Source organism: Penicillium subrubescens (genome assembly GCF_028828155.1).
Source record: "Penicillium subrubescens strain IBT 31985 chromosome Unknown utg000005l_segment0_segment0, whole genome shotgun sequence".
In the NCBI taxonomy this organism is placed as follows: Eukaryota; Fungi; Ascomycota; class Eurotiomycetes; order Eurotiales; family Aspergillaceae; genus Penicillium; species Penicillium subrubescens.
This window is the reverse complement of record NW_026643155.1, coordinates 2,069,269-2,089,544: the sequence shown is the minus strand read 5'-3', so window position 1 is coordinate 2,089,544 and position 20,276 is coordinate 2,069,269. Positions and strand designations below refer to the sequence as shown.

At 50.7% G+C, this 20,276-nt stretch overlaps 6 protein-coding genes across 6 annotated transcripts; 4 read left to right on the top strand and 2 right to left on the bottom strand.

The window, feature by feature from the left end:
• Window positions 1-382: 382 nt before the first annotated feature.
• Window positions 383-2,677, top strand: N7473_007279 (anion exchange family protein; the record flags this gene model as incomplete). Its single annotated transcript, XM_057153219.1, has 5 exons — window positions 383-777; window positions 908-1,056; window positions 1,108-1,195; window positions 1,249-1,745; window positions 1,800-2,677. 5 exons carry the CDS (start codon window positions 383-385, stop codon window positions 2,675-2,677), a joined length of 2,007 nt encoding a protein of 668 aa, XP_057007557.1.
• Window positions 2,678-3,904: 1,227 nt separating this feature from the next.
• On the bottom strand, window positions 3,905-8,084 carry N7473_007278 (ABC transporter integral membrane type 1; the record flags this gene model as incomplete). The annotated part of the gene is made up of 13 exons (XM_057153218.1): window positions 3,905-4,529; window positions 4,611-5,131; window positions 5,192-5,376; window positions 5,432-5,496; window positions 5,558-5,608; window positions 5,671-5,742; window positions 5,797-5,995; window positions 6,047-6,286; window positions 6,344-6,506; window positions 6,573-7,240; window positions 7,312-7,545; window positions 7,608-7,887; window positions 7,950-8,084. 13 exons carry the CDS (start codon window positions 8,082-8,084, stop codon window positions 3,905-3,907), a joined length of 3,438 nt encoding a protein of 1,145 aa, XP_057007556.1.
• Window positions 8,085-11,012: 2,928 nt separating this feature from the next.
• Window positions 11,013-11,977, top strand: N7473_007277 (uncharacterized protein; the record flags this gene model as incomplete). Its single annotated transcript, XM_057153217.1, has 2 exons — window positions 11,013-11,721; window positions 11,790-11,977. 2 exons carry the CDS (start codon window positions 11,013-11,015, stop codon window positions 11,975-11,977), a joined length of 897 nt encoding a protein of 298 aa, XP_057007555.1.
• A 323-nt stretch (window positions 11,978-12,300) lies between these two features.
• Window positions 12,301-13,646, bottom strand: pex19 (putative peroxisomal membrane protein receptor Pex19; the record flags this gene model as incomplete). Its single annotated transcript, XM_057153216.1, has 3 exons — window positions 12,301-12,417; window positions 12,478-13,337; window positions 13,436-13,646. 3 exons carry the CDS (start codon window positions 13,644-13,646, stop codon window positions 12,301-12,303), a joined length of 1,188 nt encoding a protein of 395 aa, XP_057007554.1.
• A 2,611-nt stretch (window positions 13,647-16,257) lies between these two features.
• N7473_007275 (bZIP transcription factor) lies at window positions 16,258-17,769 on the top strand (the record flags this gene model as incomplete). Its single annotated transcript, XM_057153215.1, has 4 exons — window positions 16,258-16,446; window positions 16,690-16,906; window positions 16,964-17,431; window positions 17,492-17,769. The coding sequence occupies 4 exons, from the start codon at window positions 16,258-16,260 to the stop codon at window positions 17,767-17,769; spliced, it is 1,152 nt and encodes a 383-aa protein (XP_057007553.1).
• Window positions 17,770-18,515: 746 nt separating this feature from the next.
• Window positions 18,516-20,108, top strand: stm1 (uncharacterized protein; the record flags this gene model as incomplete). The annotated part of the gene is made up of 5 exons (XM_057153214.1): window positions 18,516-18,536; window positions 18,665-18,683; window positions 18,851-19,021; window positions 19,120-19,246; window positions 19,394-20,108. 5 exons carry the CDS (start codon window positions 18,516-18,518, stop codon window positions 20,106-20,108), a joined length of 1,053 nt encoding a protein of 350 aa, XP_057007552.1.
• Between the last annotated feature and the right edge of the window lie 168 nt (window positions 20,109-20,276).

Genomic DNA, 20,276 nt, shown 5'->3' with positions numbered 1-20,276 from the left:
AAAAACAGCTCGTGTAGCTTGTCCAAAGATAGTCTTCTGTCCCCATCCGTTGGCGAGTCATGTAACTGAATGTCAATGTACGATCCACACAGGAAGGTGGCGCATGATGATATTCAATTCTCAATAATGTACATGTATCAGAGATCAAATAAGAATCTCCTTCACGATATACATTATATGTGGCCCCACATGGGAGCTACGTGATGCCTCAGGCATCAAGTTTATAAACCAGTTTCTCACATTCTCCCCAACTTTTTCATCCCAGCAAATCCATTGTATGCATATGCGCCTTTTCTCCACACATATCGGACTCATTTTCAACTGTTCGGGTCGAGCTCTAGGCGTGTCGTTTTAAAAGACACGGCCTCAGTCCATACGGCAAATGCAGGCCCCGCCCGAGCAATTCTCCTTGCCTGTGGGCACGAACATGCATGCTTCTGCGTCAGTTACACAGCAGCGGAGACCCTCTGGGCAGTCCCGGCGACTATCATCCATCCGCTCTGGAAATTCTGGTCCTGCTATTTCTACCCGACACTCGGTCTCGTCCGTCAATGCACGCAATGCTGCGCGTGATGGCTCACAACAGCAGCAGGAGCAGCTTCGCCGCGCGTCACTTTCGGCGTCTACACAGTCGTCCCCGCCAAAGTGGTGGCGGATTCGTTTCTTCCGTGGCATGATGAATGATGTCAAGCGTAGGGCACCGTATTACTGGAGTGATTGGACTGATGCGTGGGACTATCGCATTGTGCCCGCTACGGTGTACATGTACTTTGCAAAGTATGTTTCGAGTTTTACTTGCCTGCAAATATTATTCTTTCTTTCTTCCAGACTCATGGCTATTGAACTCCCTATCAAATTGACAATAATACACGTGATATTTATCTTCCCAAGCTCACAATGGCTGCAGTATTCTTCCCGCTCTGGCTTTCTCGTTGGACATGTTTGAGAAGACGAATCAGAGCTTCGGTGTTAATGAGGTACTGCTCGCGTCTGTACTTGGAGCTGTCGTATTTTCTGTCTTTGCTGCTCAGCCATTGGTCATCGTCGGCGTCACTGGTGAGTTCCTGCACGTTTATTAAGTGAACGGTCGAAGCTGAGAAGGATTAGGTCCGATTACTGTCTTCAATTACACCGTCTACGATATCATCACACCAAGGGGCACACCGTACCTGGCTTTCATGTGCTGGATCGGAATGTAAGTGGAATCAATCTTCAATCCCGACTGTCTGAGTCTGACGTGTTGTGCAGTTGGTCATTGATCATGCACTGGGCCCTTGCCATCACAAATGCTTGCAACGGACTTACTTATGTCACACGCTTTTCATGCGATATCTTCGGGTTCTACGTCGCATTCATCTATCTTCAGAAGGGTATTCAGGTTCTCACTCGCCAATGGGGTACCGTTGGGGAGACTTCGGCATATCTAGCTATCATGGTGGCGCTTCTCGTCCTCATGGTAGCTTGGATTTGTGGAGAACTTGGCAACAGTAACCTCTTCAAGCGATGGATTCGAAAATTCTTGGAGGACTATGGTACCCCATTGACTATCATCTTCTTCACTGGCTTCGTGCACATCGGACACATGCGCGACGTGGATGTTTCCACCTTGCCGACAAGCAAGGCTTTCTTCCCCACGCTTGATCGGCCCTGGCTGGTGCGTTTCTGGGACATTGACGTTGGTGATATCTTTCTGGCTATTCCATTCGCTCTTCTTCTTACAATTCTGTTCTACTTTGATCACAATGGTAAGTCTCAAAGGTGTGCTGACCCTGTCTATTCCGCTATTAAATGGTCTTTAGTCTCGTCTCTCATCGCCCAAGGTACTGAGTTCCCTCTTCGGAAACCCGCTGGCTTCCATTGGGACATTTGGCTGCTCGGCCTCACCACCTTTGTTGCCGGAATTCTTGGTATCCCTTTCCCCAATGGGCTTATTCCCCAGGCCCCTTTCCACACTGCTGCTCTCTGCGTCACCCGCCAGGTAGCCGATGAAGACGATACGAACAAGGGGAAGGCCATCCGAGTCACCGACCACGTAGTCGAACAGCGCGTCAGCAATCTTGCTCAGGGACTCTTGACTCTGGGCACGATGACCGGTCCGCTTCTAATTGTTCTCCACCTGATTCCGCAGGGCGTCATGGCTGGCCTATTCTTCATCATGGGAGTCCAAGCTCTCCAAGGCAATGGCATCACCCAGAAACTGATTTTCCTCGCTCAAGACAAAGATTTCACTCCAGGATCAAACCCCTTGAAAAGAATCGAGCGTCGAGCAGCTATCTGGGCCTTTGTCATTGTCGAGCTAATTGGCTTCGGTGCAACTTTTGCCATCACCCAGACCATCGCTGCTATCGGTTTCCCTGTGATTATTCTCCTGCTTATCCCTGTACGATCGTTCCTGTTCCCAATGTGGTTCACCCGTGAGGAACTCAACATCCTGGATGCGCCTACTGCTAGCCCTTTTACTATGGAAAGCGTCGGTGGTACTCATGGCTTGGAAGAAGAGACTGCGGATTCGACGGCCACGGGGGCAGACATTCCCTCGGGTGGTGGCAATGGAGTTCTGAGAGGTCGATCTTCCTCTTCAGAGTCAGCAGTCGAGGAGGATGACCTAGAGAGAGGAGAGGCATACGAGCTTCAATCGACTGTTCATCGGCGCAGTAGTCACAGTCGAGTTGACTAAGGTGGTTGTGGAAGGGAACATAGTCCACCCATCCGAATTGATATGTCGGATTCAAAATGTTTATATTCAAACAAAAATTTCCAACAATCTTCCTCAAATGCCAATAAGCATGTCGAATTTGGAGATTTCTATGTGCTTTAAGGCCAATCAAAGCAACTCTATCCCCTCGATGATTGGCTTCTTGGCCATCATAATTATCGAGATCTTATTTGCAACGCCTAATCACCGTAGGGCGCCTAACCAAATGTATTTGATATAGACCAAACTAAGTGGAAATTCATTCCACTTAATACCACTCTTCGTCTTTCAACTCGCTGACCGAATCAATGTCATCTAGGCTTCCCACTGGCACAAAGACCAGACCGCGGAACTCGTCCACCTTAGCTTCGCGATAGATCACCGACCCACAACGACGACAAAAGCAGATGTGGCCGTGCCTATCATCTGGTAAGATAGCGCTAAAGGTGCTGGTGCTATCTGATAAGCCGGGGAAAAGAAAGTGCCACGTCGATGCACTCACCACCCCTCAGGGCCTCAGTTCCTCAGTTCCTCAAGAGAGTCAAACCTTCTCGGTGCTGTGCCACAATGTCCCTGTGCCACAGGCCGCTGAGCTGCCTGCCTGCCTGCTCAGTGCCGCCACTTGTGGCTTGAATCTCAGCTGGCATGTGGCTGGGTCAGCCCCCTCGACGTTCTGCCGAGAATTTGACCCTGACCGCCTCAGCAAGCGGTCACTCTACGCGCCAATCACTATCGAGAAAAGCGCCGCAATCACGAGATGACACGAGATAACAGTCATAACATGGGGGATCATAGTGGCGGTCACGGGTGGCTGCCAGTCATCGTGCGTGGGCCACCGCTTCTTTTGCTGGGGCCAGCGTGCGAACCGGTTGGAGTCGTGAAGACGAAAAAAAGGGTGGATTGCGGATTGCTGGTGGATCTGGTCAACTACAAAGAGTGGGACGGTCAAATTTTCGAGTCTGAGCGTGATATGATGGAGTCCAGCAGGAGTGCACTCGGATTGCAGCCTTCATGGTTGATTTGTTGTGAGGGAACTGGTTAGGTATAAGCTGAGGCCGTTCAAGTGTACAAAACATCTCTAATTGCAGGAATTCGGCCTCCAGCGAGGTATGAAACTAGGTCAGAGTCTTCGTGAAATAGTGTACATCAAAGGCTCGACAACGTCGACAAGATCTGATGAGAAAAAAGTAGTGCGATTCTCATCAATACTCAGAGAAGAGACAAATTCTTAAGTTTACCATCCTGCAGCGTAGCAATAGCATCTACCCCAGGTCTCATTGCACTGATAATCCCTTCAACGCGATGCGCAATCATCACAACGGTATGATCACAAAGATCGTGACGGAGTATATTTGCCAAGACGGACTCGGTCTGAGGATCCATAGAAGAGCTGGCTTCATCCAGTATCACAACGGGCTTGCGTGGCACCGCAGATCGAATCCTGAGCAACATGCGACCAAGGGCGAAGAGCTGTGCTTGTCCAGCTGAGAACGGCAGGAATCTGGACATGGGAAGATCCAAGAGCGTCTGGAGATCTGCGTTCCGAACCTTCTCTGATCTGGGCGAAGGATCGGTTCGAGAATCGATCTGATCCCAAATACCTACTCGCTGAAGGCTCCGCAGTATGTCTTCGTTCGAGCAAGTGTGGTAGGGATCAAGATTGAAACGCAGAGTTGCCGTCGGAATCATGAATCCATCTTGCGGTACAGCAATTATTCCCTGACTGCGGACAATTCTCGGATGTAAATGGCCGATGTCCACGTCGTCAATCTGTATGGTTCCTAATCTGGGTTGAAGCATCTGTAAAAGGGAGAACATCATTGTACTCTTGCCACTTTTTCCCGATCAAAATTCAGAAGTCAGCATTCCGCAAGTACCTATGTTTGTTTGGTTTCGGAACGGAGGTCTTTCTTACCTCCCTGTTCTACCGGCAACGATGATCTTCTGGCCAGGATTGACAGCGATAGAAAGATGGCTCAAGGCATCAGCCGAGCGATCTGAGTAGGCGACTGAAATATTATCGACCTTTAAACATCCGCGTGAAGGCCAGTGGAGGTCAGTTTTGGCAGGGATGCTCCCAACACTGTCTTCAATCGGAACGGCATCCTGAACACTTTTCAGTCGAGAAATTGTTCCGAGAGACGTTTCGAGGGATGTCCATGATTGGACAAGCTTGAGTAAGGTCGTGTTTGCGAGAATAATCAAATTCAATGCCAAACCCAAATCGGATCCACTAGTTGTATCACGTTGCAAAACGGTGACAACAATCAGGATGACTGCGAAAATTGCCATGATTGAATCCAAAGTCACTTTCAACCAGCACTGCAAGCATAGAAGCAGATAGGAAGGCTTTTGGGATATGTCCAGGAATTTGATATTTTCTTGCTCGAACTTGCTTTGCCAGCCGAATGCTCGTATTGTGACAATCCCGCTTGCCTAGGAAAAGGTAGGGTAAGAATGGGGTTTTGATCGCGCGGGTCATTCAGATAAACATACTGTATCCAGGAAATTACTAAAGACAAATGCTTTATTCTCAAACTCGAGGAAACGCAATTGCCGTGATGTCCGAAGGTAGACTCGCTGAATGAAATATACACATGCAGCACACACTGGTAGGGTGATGCTCATGACGAATCTCACTTTCAAGAGTAGGATGATTTGCATCGTCAATTTGAAGACCTCTGGAGTACCGAGTTAGCATCTTGATATGAGACACGAGTAATGAGGCCGAATTACGTGTGAAAAAGAAAGCCAGCGTCGAAGGAAGCTGCTTATCAACAACATTCATATCTTGTCCAAATCTGCAGAGCGAGAATCAGCATCTACAAATATTCCAGGAGGCATTCGTATTGTGAAAAAGACCTATTCAAAAGAATCCCGAGATCAGTTTCGGTGAAGTAGCGCAAAGGTGCCCTGTAAATTGGTCATTAGATTCGGTGAGCAGGTTGTCAGCCACGTCAAGGGAGTCAACAAACTTCAGAACTCTGTCTAGTAGATTTGCATGAAGAATCGCGCCTGAGTCAATGGCAACTTTGATTTGAGCCGACCTAGAGATGAAATGTTGAGATTTGACCAGAAGGCTTCGGTGCGATGATTCTTACCAGACAGTCCCACTCGTCGCCACCCAGGCAATCAAAGAAACTGAAGCATAGAGAGACATGTAGAACACCAAAGACTCGGAGGGACTTTCCGTTGCCCATTTAAGCGCATTCTGCGCGAACGTAGATCCATATGAAAAGCCCGCAGTGCATGCAATGAGAAGTAAGGTACTTCTCAGACCAACGGCTTTCATGTAGTACCCTGGCCAACTATTAATTCCTCGTCGTAAATTGTAGAGGCTCGAAATCATACCATAGGTGGTCAAGCCGCCATCCTTTCGTGAGAGTTCATCCACAGCATCGTTCATTCGGGACGCCTTTGTCTTTCTGGGATCATCGAAAGAATTTATTTCGAAGGCAGTCCTTGGAAGAATGGCGGGCCCTGCGGCAAAATCAGAAGTGTCGGTTTGTTCTCGTAGCCCCGACCAGGTATGCGGCTTGAGTTTTGAGTCCTGCAATATGAAAAATCTATCGGCGAAACGCCAAACATTTTCTGCAACCATTAAGTTAGGGGAGGTGTTGACTGCTCAGGGCTATTTTGGAGACCAACCTGAATTGCTGACAAGGAACACAGTGGCGCCAAGCCTTCGAAGAAGACCTTGTGAGCCAAGCAGACTTTGGGTGATGTGTTTCGTGACTTTGTAATCCAGTGCACTGAATGGGTCATCAAGCACGAATATTGGATACTTGGAGAACACAGCTCGTGCTAATGCCTGGATATTTGACAGTCAGTATCGCAAATAGAGATGAAGACATTCGAATGTGTGGTCAGTCCGTACTATGCGTTGTTTCTGCCCTCCGGACAGATTCATTCCATTGTTGTCAATGACTGTCAGATCGCCGTCAACAAAGGTAGCGAAGTCGGGAAGGAGCCCACATGCTTCGATGACTGTAGTGTACCACTCTTTGTCTTGAAATTCTCGCTGGCCAATGATGGCTTCACGGATGGTTGCCCGAGATAGCCAAGGATCTTGGGCACAGTAGGCAACTTCTTGTGAGCACACGCTAATCGAACCGGTGACAGGCGCGATTCCACCGAGAACGGCGGTTGCTAGAGTTGACTTGCCACTTCCAACAGCACCGGCACAGATGACAATCTCGCCACGGACGAGGTGCAAAGAGACATCACGGAGAACGGAATCACGAGCCGAGGGGAAATTGATTGATACGCCTTCAATGGAGGCTGCCTCATTTGCTTTCCTGAATTGAGAAATGTGTCGGGGGTCCCTAGCAGATGGTTGCTTGAGAAAATTCTGCAATCGGTCAAAGTTCGCCATGATGGACACTGCCTCTGGAACTAAGGTCATGACCATATTGGCCGGGTGTGTCACCATGGCTAGCAAAGCCAAGGAGGTGAACATCTGATCAGCCTCCAACTTTTCATTTTTCGATGAAAATGTAAAGAGGAGTACTGTCAGGACCGGCGCTAAGATTCCAAGTGCATTTGCTAGAGAAGATATTAGGCCTGAGACAATGACAGCCTTGGGAATTTGTCATCGGCGGTAAGTTGACACATACCACTTGCATTAGAAGCTACCATTATCCATCTGACCGACTTTGACGTTTCAGTTTCTTGACTTCGTAAGTGCAAAATATGAGACTGGAGGGCACGTTCCATGCCCATCATCTTCAAGCTCTTGATACCTTCCAAAGCCGAGGTCGTTGATGCAAGGCGGGCTTGGGTTGCATTGTTCCATGCTTTTTGTCGGCTACTCATATTCTTGGCAACATAGGCGCTCATTCGTGAACATGCTTGGATATGGTGTCAATCTCAATTCAATCAGCATTTGGCTTGACCCCGGGGGAATACAAACCAAAGATGAGAAGAGATGGTAGAAGCGCAAACCACCGAATGCAAGAGGCGAGCAACGCGGTCCCGATGAGAACCTCCATGAGACGGGCCCAGATTTCATGACATGTTTCACCTGATGATTCCACATTTTCAATGTCGGACACGACCAAAGCCAGAGCAGACGAATCACGAGATGCTTGAAGAGGCAATCGAAGCGATTGATGATGAACCAGTCCAACTAGCGCTCCCCGAATCATCACACGCAGTTTATTGATTCGGGTTTGATAGATTGCCGCCGATGCCTGTCAAATATCAAGTTATTCTCCTATAGACAACTGGCATAATGAGTCTTGAATTTACTTACCGCCATGCCTGCATAGACAATAATAGCAAAAAGCACAAGCTTCACTCCATTGATGTCTCCCAGAATAGTTTGAGACTTGCCGTTGACATATCTAATCGCGACTCCAATAAAAATTGGTTGTAGGTATGTGAACATGATCAGAAACAGACGTGGAAGAATAGGAGCCAAGAATGGACCCTTCAGACACTTTACCAGTGCGTACAACAGCCTCCAACGAGTATATATGTGAGCTAAAAGCAATTTTAGCGCTACTATACGATCTCCAAACGGAAAAGGAGAGAGAAAACAAGATAGTCACTCAGTAACTTACACGTCGCATGCCAATTTTCTGCAGCCTTTTGGCGCAGCGTTCCTGATGAAAATTGGTCATCAAGTCGGGGCAAATCTTGAAGCTTCAAGGCGGCGCTATATCCCTCTCTCAGAACCGGAAGGATCCAATAAAGGAAGGCTTGGCCCAAGAGCCCAGCTGCCTCTTCCGCGGTAGATGACGATTCCACGTCATGATAGGAGTAAATCTTTCTACCTAGAAATATCTGAACAAGCCAAATGGCCTCGAGGAGAGCCCGGGATTTGAGGAGGTAATCCGCTTCGATCTCTAAGCTGTTTCGATCAGACTGCTCAAGCAAGATGCCGCGAAACAATGAGCATGCCAAATAACCTGCAATGAGATCGAGGGACCCGAGAGACTTTTCTTTTTCAGAAAGCCAAAGGAAAACTGCTGCTGCTGCCGCGCAAAGTGTTACAGCTGAGTCCAAGATAACGCTGATATCCAATTTAGCCTGGCATCGCACAATGTACTGGTAGAAATAGATTGCGTGGACTCCTAAGAGCATACAAGGCAAGACCTAGAGAGTGGGATGGAAGATTTTGTTGGTGACCTGGCAAGAAACAAAAGTGACAGTCCATTGGACAGGAAACCAACCCATTTTTTCCGATGCCTGAATGCTGTGGTCTTCGTCCCTGGCCACGATCCTCGTTGATAAAGTCGTCGGAATAGAAGAAACAGCAAGATCAGAGACAGTGTCACCGAGCCAAGTTGACCTGGCGGAAGTCTCAGCAGAGCCATGGTGATGTTCGTGTGATGAGGCTATTCATTCGAAAGGACACAAAGCAGATCGATCTGATCAATCCCAATCCCAGAGTGCAGAAGATTTGATTGAAGGAAAAGTACGGAGCTATACGAATAGGTATCGCAGAGTATCCCAGAAACTTGGAATGACTGGAGGTCCAGGAAGACAGACCCACGGGGTGGTTTGAGTGCTAGGTCAGGTACCTCTCACTGGGTAGATCTGCCGTCTAACGGTGAATTTGCCAGTGCGAGTACGTCTCAAGGTTGGTTGAGATTCGATTGGAGCCCACCTGCAAAGTCAGCATGCATAAGTGCGGGGGCTAATAAGGTAGTAGATCGGGCTAGATATCCTGTGCAGGTATGGCAAATGGTAAGTAGATGATAACGCAAGAATCAAACAAGCCTCTCACGTACGCGAGTAGTGGGGTCAAGGTGAACTTGGTCAAAGATGATGCCAACTTCCATCAATGGAAAATCGTTCCACATCCCATGCCGGGTGAGTTACTCACTGGTCAATCAGAGCCACTTGAGGCTTGTCATAGTGGTAGTCTTCTTTATCGGCCATAGACAGAGGTGGCATTCACCCCCTGTCCTGCTGTCCTGCGGCCTCCCTTGGGGGGCAGGGGGGCCGGTGGACACACAGCACGTTGAGTTAGCGTCTTCTTATCTCATCAGCTGTACATGAGGCTCCTCTCGGTTTTTTCCTTGTCTGCCGGTCGTTAGAGAGCGTTTGAATGGGAGTTCTGTGGCGCTCCGTCATTGAGCAGCTTCGGGCTCTCTCTCCTAGTAAAGTCCCGCTGGGGATTTGAGGAAGGTGGTTCGAGATTTGTTCCCCTTGTCTCGGTTGGCGACAGTGCTCTCATTGGTCCTGGTCATGTTCCTACCTCGTCCGCGATCTCCCTGTCTCGACCGCGGCCCGTGGCGGCGTCCGTCCCCACAACTTTAGTGATCGGTGCTTGACAAAAGCAAGTACAGTGGAAGAGTGCTCGTGTAGAGACTGGGTCGGCTGCTATCCACCTGCAGTCAGAAAATGAAGTGTGCCAGATGTATCGTGGTCTTCTCTTACTGTAGTGGTCTTGGCAGCTGTACACCCTGCACATATGAAAAAGTAGGTTAGGGGCGCCTGGCCCCCAAAAGCCGCTCCGGACTCCGGTAGCTTTCGTCCCATTTTGACACGACAGGGCTGCTTGGAACCCAATGTGGAGACTTTCGCGATTCAATTGGACATAGCTTGTCAGGGCCAGACAGTCACAAGTTACAACTTAGTTATAAGTTATAGAATATTACTCCATTAGTCAATGGGACGCTCTTACCCGCACTGAGTTTACAAAATAAAACCTCTGTATCAAGTCAATACATGTCGAACTACGATCCAACCAGATAAATTGTACCTTTTTGAAAAGATATTATTATATGTCTTCTGAATCATCTTCTTTTATGGCGCAGGGCTTGTCTCGTCTACAAGAACTTAAGCGGGGATCAACATCTTCAACTGACTGGGTAGCATAAAACTGTAGACGGGCTGCAAGTATCTCGGCCAGTCGAAAACAGACGTTGTCAACCAGAGACTAATAGTTTACAAATAATCCAAAATTTTAAAAAAGACTGTCGATCCACTTTCTACATAATCTTTGACGTGCCGACGCGATCATCACGTGGCGCGCGGAATACGCGTCGCGAATCGCGATCCCGTAAGGAGTGCATAGTACTCCGTATACTCTCCAGCCTCCCCCGCCTCATACAAGAAGTCGCGACAGACCAAAAGCGCGACCTTGAAAATAACCCTAATCTCCTCTGGGCCTTCCAAAGTGGAACTTCTTCCTAGTCACCCCAGATCTCAATCTAGATCTAAAGACTCCCTAAAAAGAACTACCAATGTCGCCGAACCCAGCAAAACCATAAACACATTTCTACATCGGAAACCGCGGAACCACACATCTCTCTCCACTCTCAACCTCCAACCTCCAACTCCAAATCCACCGTCACATCTCACTATGTTCGCAACACAATCCATCCCCTCATCCCCCTCCACACCCTTCCGCCAAACGAGCCACTACATCCCAGCCCGTCCATCCCCGCTCGGCCCACGAAGCTCAAACATCGCCACACCCCCATGGACAATGACCTCTCCTAGTCGCGCCGGCCACCCGCAAAAGCCAGTCGACCCTGATGAGAACAGCCAATTCTCGCCAATCTCGTTTCCCAATTTCACCGTCCAGACCGAACAACCACAACGACATCATAATTTGGTCTCAGAGACACATCCTCAATCTCAATCGCCGAGTTTCGTCAATATCGCCTCCTCGCCTGCGCCTTTCACCTTCAATACTAGTACTACATTTACATCAACCTCGCAACACCACCAGCAACAGCAACAGCAAAACATATTCACCCCAACATCCCCCACCCCCACCTCCCCAACCCCTTCAGCAACACGTCCCCGCTACGCAGAGCGGTACGCGACACAAATCGTGAACCCCATGCGCAGCACGACATCTCTCGCGCGCTCCAAAACCCGCAAGATGTTTCTGAACCGGGTCAAGAATGAGCGTGATGCCGGTCGGTTCGAAGCGCGCGGGGAACAGATGATGATGGCGGAGTATTTAGCGGATAGGAGGCGGTGGGAGGAGAGTATGGCGCGGGATGTGGATGGGGTGTTAAGGGGGGTTGAGGGGGATATTGAGGATGAAGGGATGCTTCCTGGTAAGTTTCTGCGCTAGTCGCATTTCGTGTGTTGGAAAAGGTGTTTGCTAACTTGTTTTTTGGTGTAGATGAAGCTGAGCTAAGGGCCTTGGACGAGTTTGTCTCGCAGGAGGAGGCGTTTGAGATGGCGCTGCAGGAGCAGGAGATGTTGTCGAATAATAGGCATGCTGAGCCGGATGCGCCGTTTAGTGATGCTGAGTATGATGATATTTTTATGCATTTGTCGGAGCCTGCGCAGGATATGGATATGTCCTGAGTTGGATTGATTGTGTTTATGTTTGTCTGTGGATCTAGTTTGATCTGATCTGGTTGATTCTTGTCTGTCTTAGCGTGGGTAGGTTTGCATATGGCGGCGTTACAGGTATGGGTTTCTTTTCAAATGAAGAATCTGTCCAGATTCAAAGCGTGGATATCTCGGGGGTAAAAAAGGGTATCGACGTGGTTGTATATATGTACAAGTACAAAGCAAGCCGATGAGCACTAACATGAATGTGTATCTTTCTGTACTGAGGAATCAAGTCTTCTTGTTCCCATCTCTTTCTCGTTATGTATTCTTGTAGCCGAGCAGAACTTATGCTCTTATTGCTGCGGGCAATCTGGAACTCCACCTGGTGCACCACCTCCAGGCACACCTCCCAGCTCTCCCATCAGCGGATTCGAAATCAGCTCCTCGGGTGGGCTGCCTGCGGCTTGCATCTGTATCAAAAATCATCAGCATATTGCAACGAAAGCAACAAGGTATAATCAAAGACCCACTTCTTGCATCCGCTCCCACACATATTCCCGGCACTTGGAATCCTCATCCGTGTACCCCGGCTCCTCAAACTTGAGCACAATCTGCTTCACAACCCGCGCCTGCGTCTCATACCGCTCCATATCCTCCACCGGCACAGTTCCCTCGGCCTTACTCTTCTCAATCCAAGGTCCAAACTTGCCATCCAACTCCTTCATCGGTTCATAAAGCATCTCCTTATTCGACAACTGCTCCATCATCCCCATAAACATCTTCGTCAGATCCCCATCCTCACCGGCTCCACTGGCACCCGCCTCCACAGCCTTGAGCAGCTGCGCAATCAAATCATCGTCTAACCCGTCACCCGTCGTCGCGGCCTCAGTCGCACGATCCCCAGACTGCTTCATCCGCTCGATAGTGCGCTGGATGGCATCATTGAAGTTCTCGGGCTGTTCCGCGTCCGCAGCACCAGCACCAGCTGCCGGTGCCGGTGCCGGTGCCGATGCCGAGGTCGAAGCCGAGGCTGATGGAGTCTTTGCAAGACTCTCTGCGCCGGTGCTAGCACCCCCCTCCTCGGCCATCACGTCTGCGAGCAGCTGTTTCAGGAAATCACCCGGCGGAATTCCGCTCTCTTCGAGCTGTTTCGCGAATGCGTCTGCGCCTTGGTCAACGGCTGAGTGGAAGTCCTGGGCGTCAGTTGCGCCAGGGCCTGTGGCGCCGGGGTTCGCCATCATGCTGGCCATGTCTTTCTCCAGTTGTTTGAGGAAAGCATCTTCGTCGAAATCGGGCGGGGCGATGCCGGTGGCGGGGTCGGGTTGTGTAGTTGCTGGCGCGGGGACGGGTGCTGGCGCTGGTTTGGGTTTGGAGAAGTCATCTAGGACGTCTGTAGTTGGAGAGAGTTAGTGTTAGTCACTTCGCGAAGTAGAAGACTGCATGGTGTAGTGTGGTATGCGATGGCGGGGTTGATATGATAGTGCTTACCATCCAATTCGTCAAAGTCCGAGTCCTCATCGTCCTCGACTCCGACTTGTGGATTTACGACTTGCGGCTTTTGTGTAGACTCTTCCGATCCAGGCACGGCATTCTCGGCGACGGGCTTGTCATCGACAGTCGTCGTCGTGGCCGGAGCAACAGCGGCGGCGACGGTTTCTTCGCGGGGATGGTTGCCCGAGCCGGAGGCAGGGTTCGCCATAGTGAGAGAATTCTATCGCGGTCGGGAAAAAAGAAAGCGAAGCCGAGTGAAAGCTTGTCGTACACGAGAAAATCCGCTCAGGCAGCTAGGTCCAATGACCGAGTCAGAAAAGAAGTTTGCAGTCGGACTGGTGAGAGACCCGGTCCCGGCATGTGATGAGATGGGAATTTGGCGGGGAACCGACCGCCGATCGCCGAGGGACAACGCCGGCGGGTCGGCAAGTCCATTGGGTGAAGCATAATGAGATGGTATTGTTATGTAGACGGGGAGTGTGTATGGCATGGAGCTGGGATTGGGATTTGTGTCTTCTGTAGTGAAATCCCCTGTGAGACTCCGGAGGGAATCACTCATGTCATGTGTGGTCCAGCCCCGGAGAGTCACCGTTAGAGTGTACAGTGTATAGTTTAATTTCTACAGGGGAGCTACCTCCAAGCAAGAAGAGGGGTTCTGGCATCGGGGGGCATCAGCTAACCATTGATCAAATACTACGACACGCATTAGTAGTATGGATTTGAAGACTCAACATCCTACATAGTAAGCATAACCCTCAGCTCGCTACTAAACTTCATGCCTAAGGCAGGTCTCATCTCATTCGATGCGACATCCGAGTCTGCATGTCCCAGCATCAGCAAGCACCCCGCACCGGAAGTTGGGGGAAGAAAGTCTGCATTGCATCATCCCAGCAGGAATCTGGGGGGGACTGGATCTGGGTACTGCAGCGAGAAAAAACGAGCCATCGAGTGGGCTGGTCCAATCAAACCCCCTTCTGATCATCAAACAGCATGTCAGGGTAGTCTTATTATTCTTCACTAGGGGGTTCCTTTAGCAGGCCCGTGTTGCGGTTTCTGTCCTCGTGATGGAGAGGGGATTAGGTCATGTGGCTCCGGGCAAAGAAAAAACCTTCCTTGCTGGGACTGTCCCAAGCTGGAGGAGGTACATGAAATCCCTCACATATACGAAGTCATATGTTGTGGTGATATGATATTTTTCCGGGTATGAGATGCATGTCTATGCTAATAAGAGCAAGAGATTGGATATGTAGCTATAGGGAAAGGGATATTCAAAGCGAGAGGGCAGACGCAAACAAGTAGTACATTTTACTTTATTCTGGATAGAGTACAGAGTACTTGGTACGATGGTTTGGCGCACTGGCATGTACCCCTGAAACCCCACGGTGAGCTGAGTCTGGACTAGGCGGCGGAAGACGCCGATGGGACTCATGAGAGAGGGTGGAGAGGGTTAAGGTACAGTAGTAGATTGCACACACATGGTAGTACTACTAGTCTACTATAGTATGTACTTTCGTACTGAGCAAGGACTGAGCAAGGACTGAGCAAGCGGTTAGCAGTGGCAAGCAGTGGCCTCTGGCTAATAGAGTGCCTCCAGTCCTGTCCGTGGTCAGTGGTATGAGGGCTGGGGGCTGACCCCCGGTTCGCCCCGGTATCGGCTATTCGGCCTTCTGGCCTAGTTGAGTCTTGGCTCTCTGAAGTTTCTGCGCGCTCTAGTCTCTGGTACCTTCGCCGCGTGTTCTCTATAGTTCGAGCTTTTCATGTCTGCATAGGTTCATCGATTTTGATACTCCTATGTTGATCAAACCCATAGTAAAAACCCGTCCTAATTGCTAGCTACTTCGATCCTTTTGTGTACTCCTATATAGACATTGCCACACTGTATTTGTACCCAGGGCATGCGTCCTCTCAAGCCTTCTCCGCGGAAGGCTTTCCTGGGTGTTGTTTGATTTTTTCCTCCCTCTCTTTCTCCACGGCCAGATCGCCCGTACGACACGAGGGGGACTTTGCGACTTGGCCACCAACCATTCTGCCTTGAGTGGACCCGTGCCGTCACCGAGAGGAGAGGCGGCCATTTATGGAGGTGGAGTCACCAACAGGGCAAAAAAACGAAAGGAAAAGGAAAAAGAGAGGAGGAAAAAAAGAAAAAAAGTCAAAAAGAACCAGGGCAAAAAAAGAGAAGAGGGAAAAAAAAATGAAAAATCTCTTTCGTTTCGTCTGACCCCAAGCCAGTCAATAGTCAGTTAGTTGAACCCAAGTGAATCCACCCCAAAAAACCCGCCAAACCCGCTCCAAAAGGGCCCCAAGGGCAACAATATTATTATTATTCGTTTAGTCAATCGCTTTACCTCACATTAATTCTTCTTCCCTCCCACCCCCCGCCTTCCTTCCCACCCCGTTTACGTTTTATCTCAAATTCTCTGACTCTTCCTTTCTCATAATCATCAATTTCTTTTATGTCACTCTCTTGCCTCCCTTCCGCTCGCACGTCCCTTCTAACCGCTTAGCCGCGCGTCTCTAGCGTCTGTTCTCTGCTCGTCTTTTCCCCCTCTCTCTTTTCGCGCGGTTCCAAAGCCCGTGGCTCGGCGGGGGGAAAACTGGCTGGTCGGAGGGTTGTTACTCTCGATAGCAAAAGACCAAAAAAAGATCAACCCCTTACTAGGGTGTGTACATCGGTCGTGTCTTTTGCCAATCAGCCATCGTTGAGAGAGTGAGAGAGTGAAGGGTCGAGGGATTTTACGGTGGTCGCGTCTAGGGGAGGCTTGATAAGTAAAAAAAAAAGACTATCTGTTGATAACGAGATCGCGCCTGTTGGGCTCCCAATGGTCTCTATGGTCGAGACCGCCTCCCATCACGACCACAATGACACCGTCATGGACCCGGTCGTCCCCAAGTCAGAGCCTTTGCCTGATGGTTCCATCAGCTCGACGGTGTCCACGCCAGATGCTGAGGCCGAACCCTTAACACAAGATACCACCCAAACACAGAAGCGAAAAGGTGGTCGAAAACCTGTACGTTACCGCCTCTTACTGCCCTCCCCTTACCAACTTTGTTTTTTTTTTTTTCCTTTTTCGGGGGCTTGATGCGTGCTGCATCAAAGATGCAATAACCCGGGGCCCCGCATTCCTCTCTCCCTTTCCCTATCGCTTTGACATGCTTCCCCTGCGATATGCCTCTGTCATCGCTCTCTGCTATATTGCTGTCGCCATGTACCGTTACCCTTGGTGGTTCTTGTTTGGCTCATATCATCCTAGATTTATGCTACCTCAGAGGAACGGAAGCAGCGTAACCGACAGGCCCAGGCTGCCTTCCGTGAACGTCGTACGGAGTATATTCGTCAGCTAGAGACTACCATCAAGCGCAATGAGGAGTCTCTGCAGAGTCTGCAACAAAGCCATCGCAGCGCGGCAGATGAGTGTCTGATGCTACGATATAAGAACTCGTTGCTCGAGCGGATCTTGCTTGAGAAAGGTTCGTCTAACCTCCTCATCTTTTATCATCTCTCTCTTCTTATACTAACTTCCACAGGCATTGATGTCCAAGCTGAGCTACGGCTAAAGACTGGGGCTCCAGGGTCATCGGCCAAGCCCAACCCAGTGCCCGCCAAATCGGGCAATATGCCTCGTCCCTCCCAAAGACATCCAGCAGGCATAGCCTCCAAGCCGGATGCTTTCGCCATCTCCCAGCGTGAAGGTGCCTACGGTGTTCCATCGCCCCAGTTCCAAGCCACTCCGACTTCCCATGTATCCTCGCCATCACACGCCAAATCGCCAGGCTATGGCTTCCAGGGTGGGATGTCGCCTGTTGAGGTCAACGCCCAGGGAAATGGACGTCCTCAATTGCTACCCCAACCGCGGACGTTCACCAGCCAAACCTCACCAGGTGCAATCAGTATGCCCCAAACCGATCCCGCAGAGAAGGCTCGTGGGCCTCGTGGTGCGCGAGTAGCGGCAGCTTATTACCCATCTCCCTTCCAGAAGCATTATGACCAACTCGGTGAGTCATTCCTTTTCCCTTTTCTTTACAGCCGAATGAATATTCACTGACCACGGCCAGAACAAGAGTACGACGCACAAGCCGATCTTGTTGACGATGACCACGACGGCTCCGTCAACGCCTCATACGTCCCAGGCTTCACGCCACAGTCAGTGGCCTCGGGCTCTCACATGACGGGCTACAATCCATCCCAAGATGGAGCGCCCGGAGATTACGGCAATGCCAATCAACTCATGGCTCAATATGAGCCTATGTTGGACGCAGATCCGTTCGGGCTAAGTGCCAGTATGCACTTCCCGACGCCGTTTAACTACGAACAGAACAATCCTCGCTCTTGAAAGAGCAGAAAAAGAACAGCGAAAACCCAAAAAGTACCTTTTTTCTTGCCGCGGCCAGCATTGCGAGTTTTATCTTGTCCGAACTTTTTGAATTCGTCTCTTTACTTGGAAAAAAAAGTCCTTTTGAGCATTGCCCGGCGTTGTTGGAATGATTCGATACCAGGGAATACAACGGCAGTTCAGACTTTTTGTCTGGATGAATTGACTGGAATGCAAATGCAGCATCATCCATGTTCAGAAACCCGTTTGGGGAAGACTAGTCCGTATATAGTTGATGGGTTCATTAGTTGAGCTTCCACGGGGACGATGACGACAGTGTACACATATTTACGACTCGTCAGGTAGAATATCAAAACTACCTACCTACAACAGGAAATGACCTCCGTAAGCTAACTTTCAATTGCAATACATATTACATATACAATAATTCCAATCAATTTTTTTTTAAAACATGATGCGAATCAAATGTATGATGCCGAAAGCTCCGCCAGTGACGCCATGATACCCTAAGCCCTAGCCTGATTCGCTTAGTAAATGGCGCCTAACCGGATTCGGGCTGCACCACAAACCTCCCCTTCTTCCCTCGATCACTCGGTACTCGGTACGATCACCCGCTTCATCATCATCTCTTCACATTCAAAAGGCCGGATCTGCTGAGGTTCTGCCTTGTGTGCCCTCTTTCTCCCCCTTTTTTACACAAGTCGAGCGCCTTCCTGCCCGGAAGGACTCACGCAACACCAGGCGTCATGGTGGACGTCCGGTCCAAGGTACGCTGAGAACCGATGAAACAGCTCTCGCCTGTGCCCGCGAGGGGCTTCCTGGAAGCTCACGGGTCGACTTGAGCTGGCGGAGGCTGTGGCTAACGTGTGATTGTGCTTTTCTTTTCGATTTATAGAACCTTTATGAGCTTCTTGGTAAATATGCCCTTTTTTCCCTTTCTTTTCTTTTGTTCGTGGGGAAATGGGTGCTTCTGGAGCTCAGCTTCGGGTTTCGTCGGAAGCACACATTTCCCTCGCGATCAACCTCCGTTGAAGGTTTTCCATCTCAATTGAATCAGATCTCTAATTCCTTTAATCTACAGGCAATGACCCCGAGCTCGACCCCAACAGACCCCCTGCGCCTCCCGCCAAGGCTGTCGACCGTCCCGCTCCCCGCGTTGGCAAGCGTGATGCTCCCAAGGAGGCTCCCTCCACCCAGCCCCGTGAGGGTGCTCCCCGCCGCGGTGGCCGTGTGACCGGCGGCAACGATGCCGGTACGTGGATTGATGGATGAATTGATGGGGAATCATCAATTGGAGATGGGATGATGGAAATTATGGGAGCCGGAGCTGGAACTGACAACTCGGTATAGCTTTCCGTGACCGCACCGCCGGCCGCACCAACAACCGTCAGAAGCCCACCGATGAGGCCGAGCAGCCCTCCCGTCCCCGTGGCGGCAACCGTGGCCGTGGCGACCGCCAGTCCCGCACTGGCCAGACGTAAGCGATTCCCCGTTCCCGGTGGTGACAGCACGAAGCAATATCGATTGGGAAAAGCGCAGGCACAACGAATGCCTTTCATCCTGCCGAAGCCGGCTCTACATGCGCTACATTCAATTGAGACTAACTGATCATCTATCTTTCCAGTGACACTCGCAAGCAGGTCCAGCAGGGCTGGGGCGGCGAGTCCGGTGAGAAGGCCTGGGACGACGAGAAGGTCGGTGAGACCATCGCCAAGGCCGACGAGACCGCCGAGCCCCAGACTCCCGCTGAGGAGGCTGAGGAGGCCGACAAGTCCAAGTCCTACAGCGACTACCTGGCTGAGAAGGCTGCTAAGGACAGCCTCGCTGCCAAGCCCGTCCGTGCCGCCAACGAAGGCACCAAGGAGGACAAGAAGTGGGCTGCCGCCAAGGAGCTGAAGCACGAGGAGGCCGAGACCTACATCCAGGGTGCCTCCGAGAAGACTAAGCGTGAGAAGCAGCGCAAGGAGAAGAACTTCCTTGATGTCGACTTGCGCTTCGTCGAGCAGCCCCGCCCTGCTCCCACCGGTGCCCGTGGCGGCCGTGGTGGCCGTGGTGGTGACCGCGCTCCCCGTGGTGACCGTCCCGCTCGTGGTGGTGACCGTGGTGACCGTGCTCCTCGCGGTGCTCCCCGTGGTGACCGTGCCCCCGCTGCTGCTCCCCGTGGTGACCGTGCTCCCGCTGCTGCTCCCCGTGGTGGCCGTGGTGGTGCCCGCGCCCCCCGCCGCCGGCCCTACCGTCGACGAGAAGAACTTCCCCAGCCTGGGCGGCAACTAAAAAAAGGGAACCCACAAGCCTTGCGGCCCAAGTGCTGTTTTGTGAGAGGCGTGTTCTCGGTTTAAACTAAACTGGGAGTCACTCCTCGTTCTTCTCGCGCAGACTGCCTTTCCCCTGCTTTGTGTTTCCTTCTTGTTTTCCCACCTCGTTCTCTCTCTCTATCTCTCTGGCCCGTTTTCTCTCTCTCTCTTCCCCTCTCTCTATCTCTCTCTCCTTCTCTCCGGAATGTAACT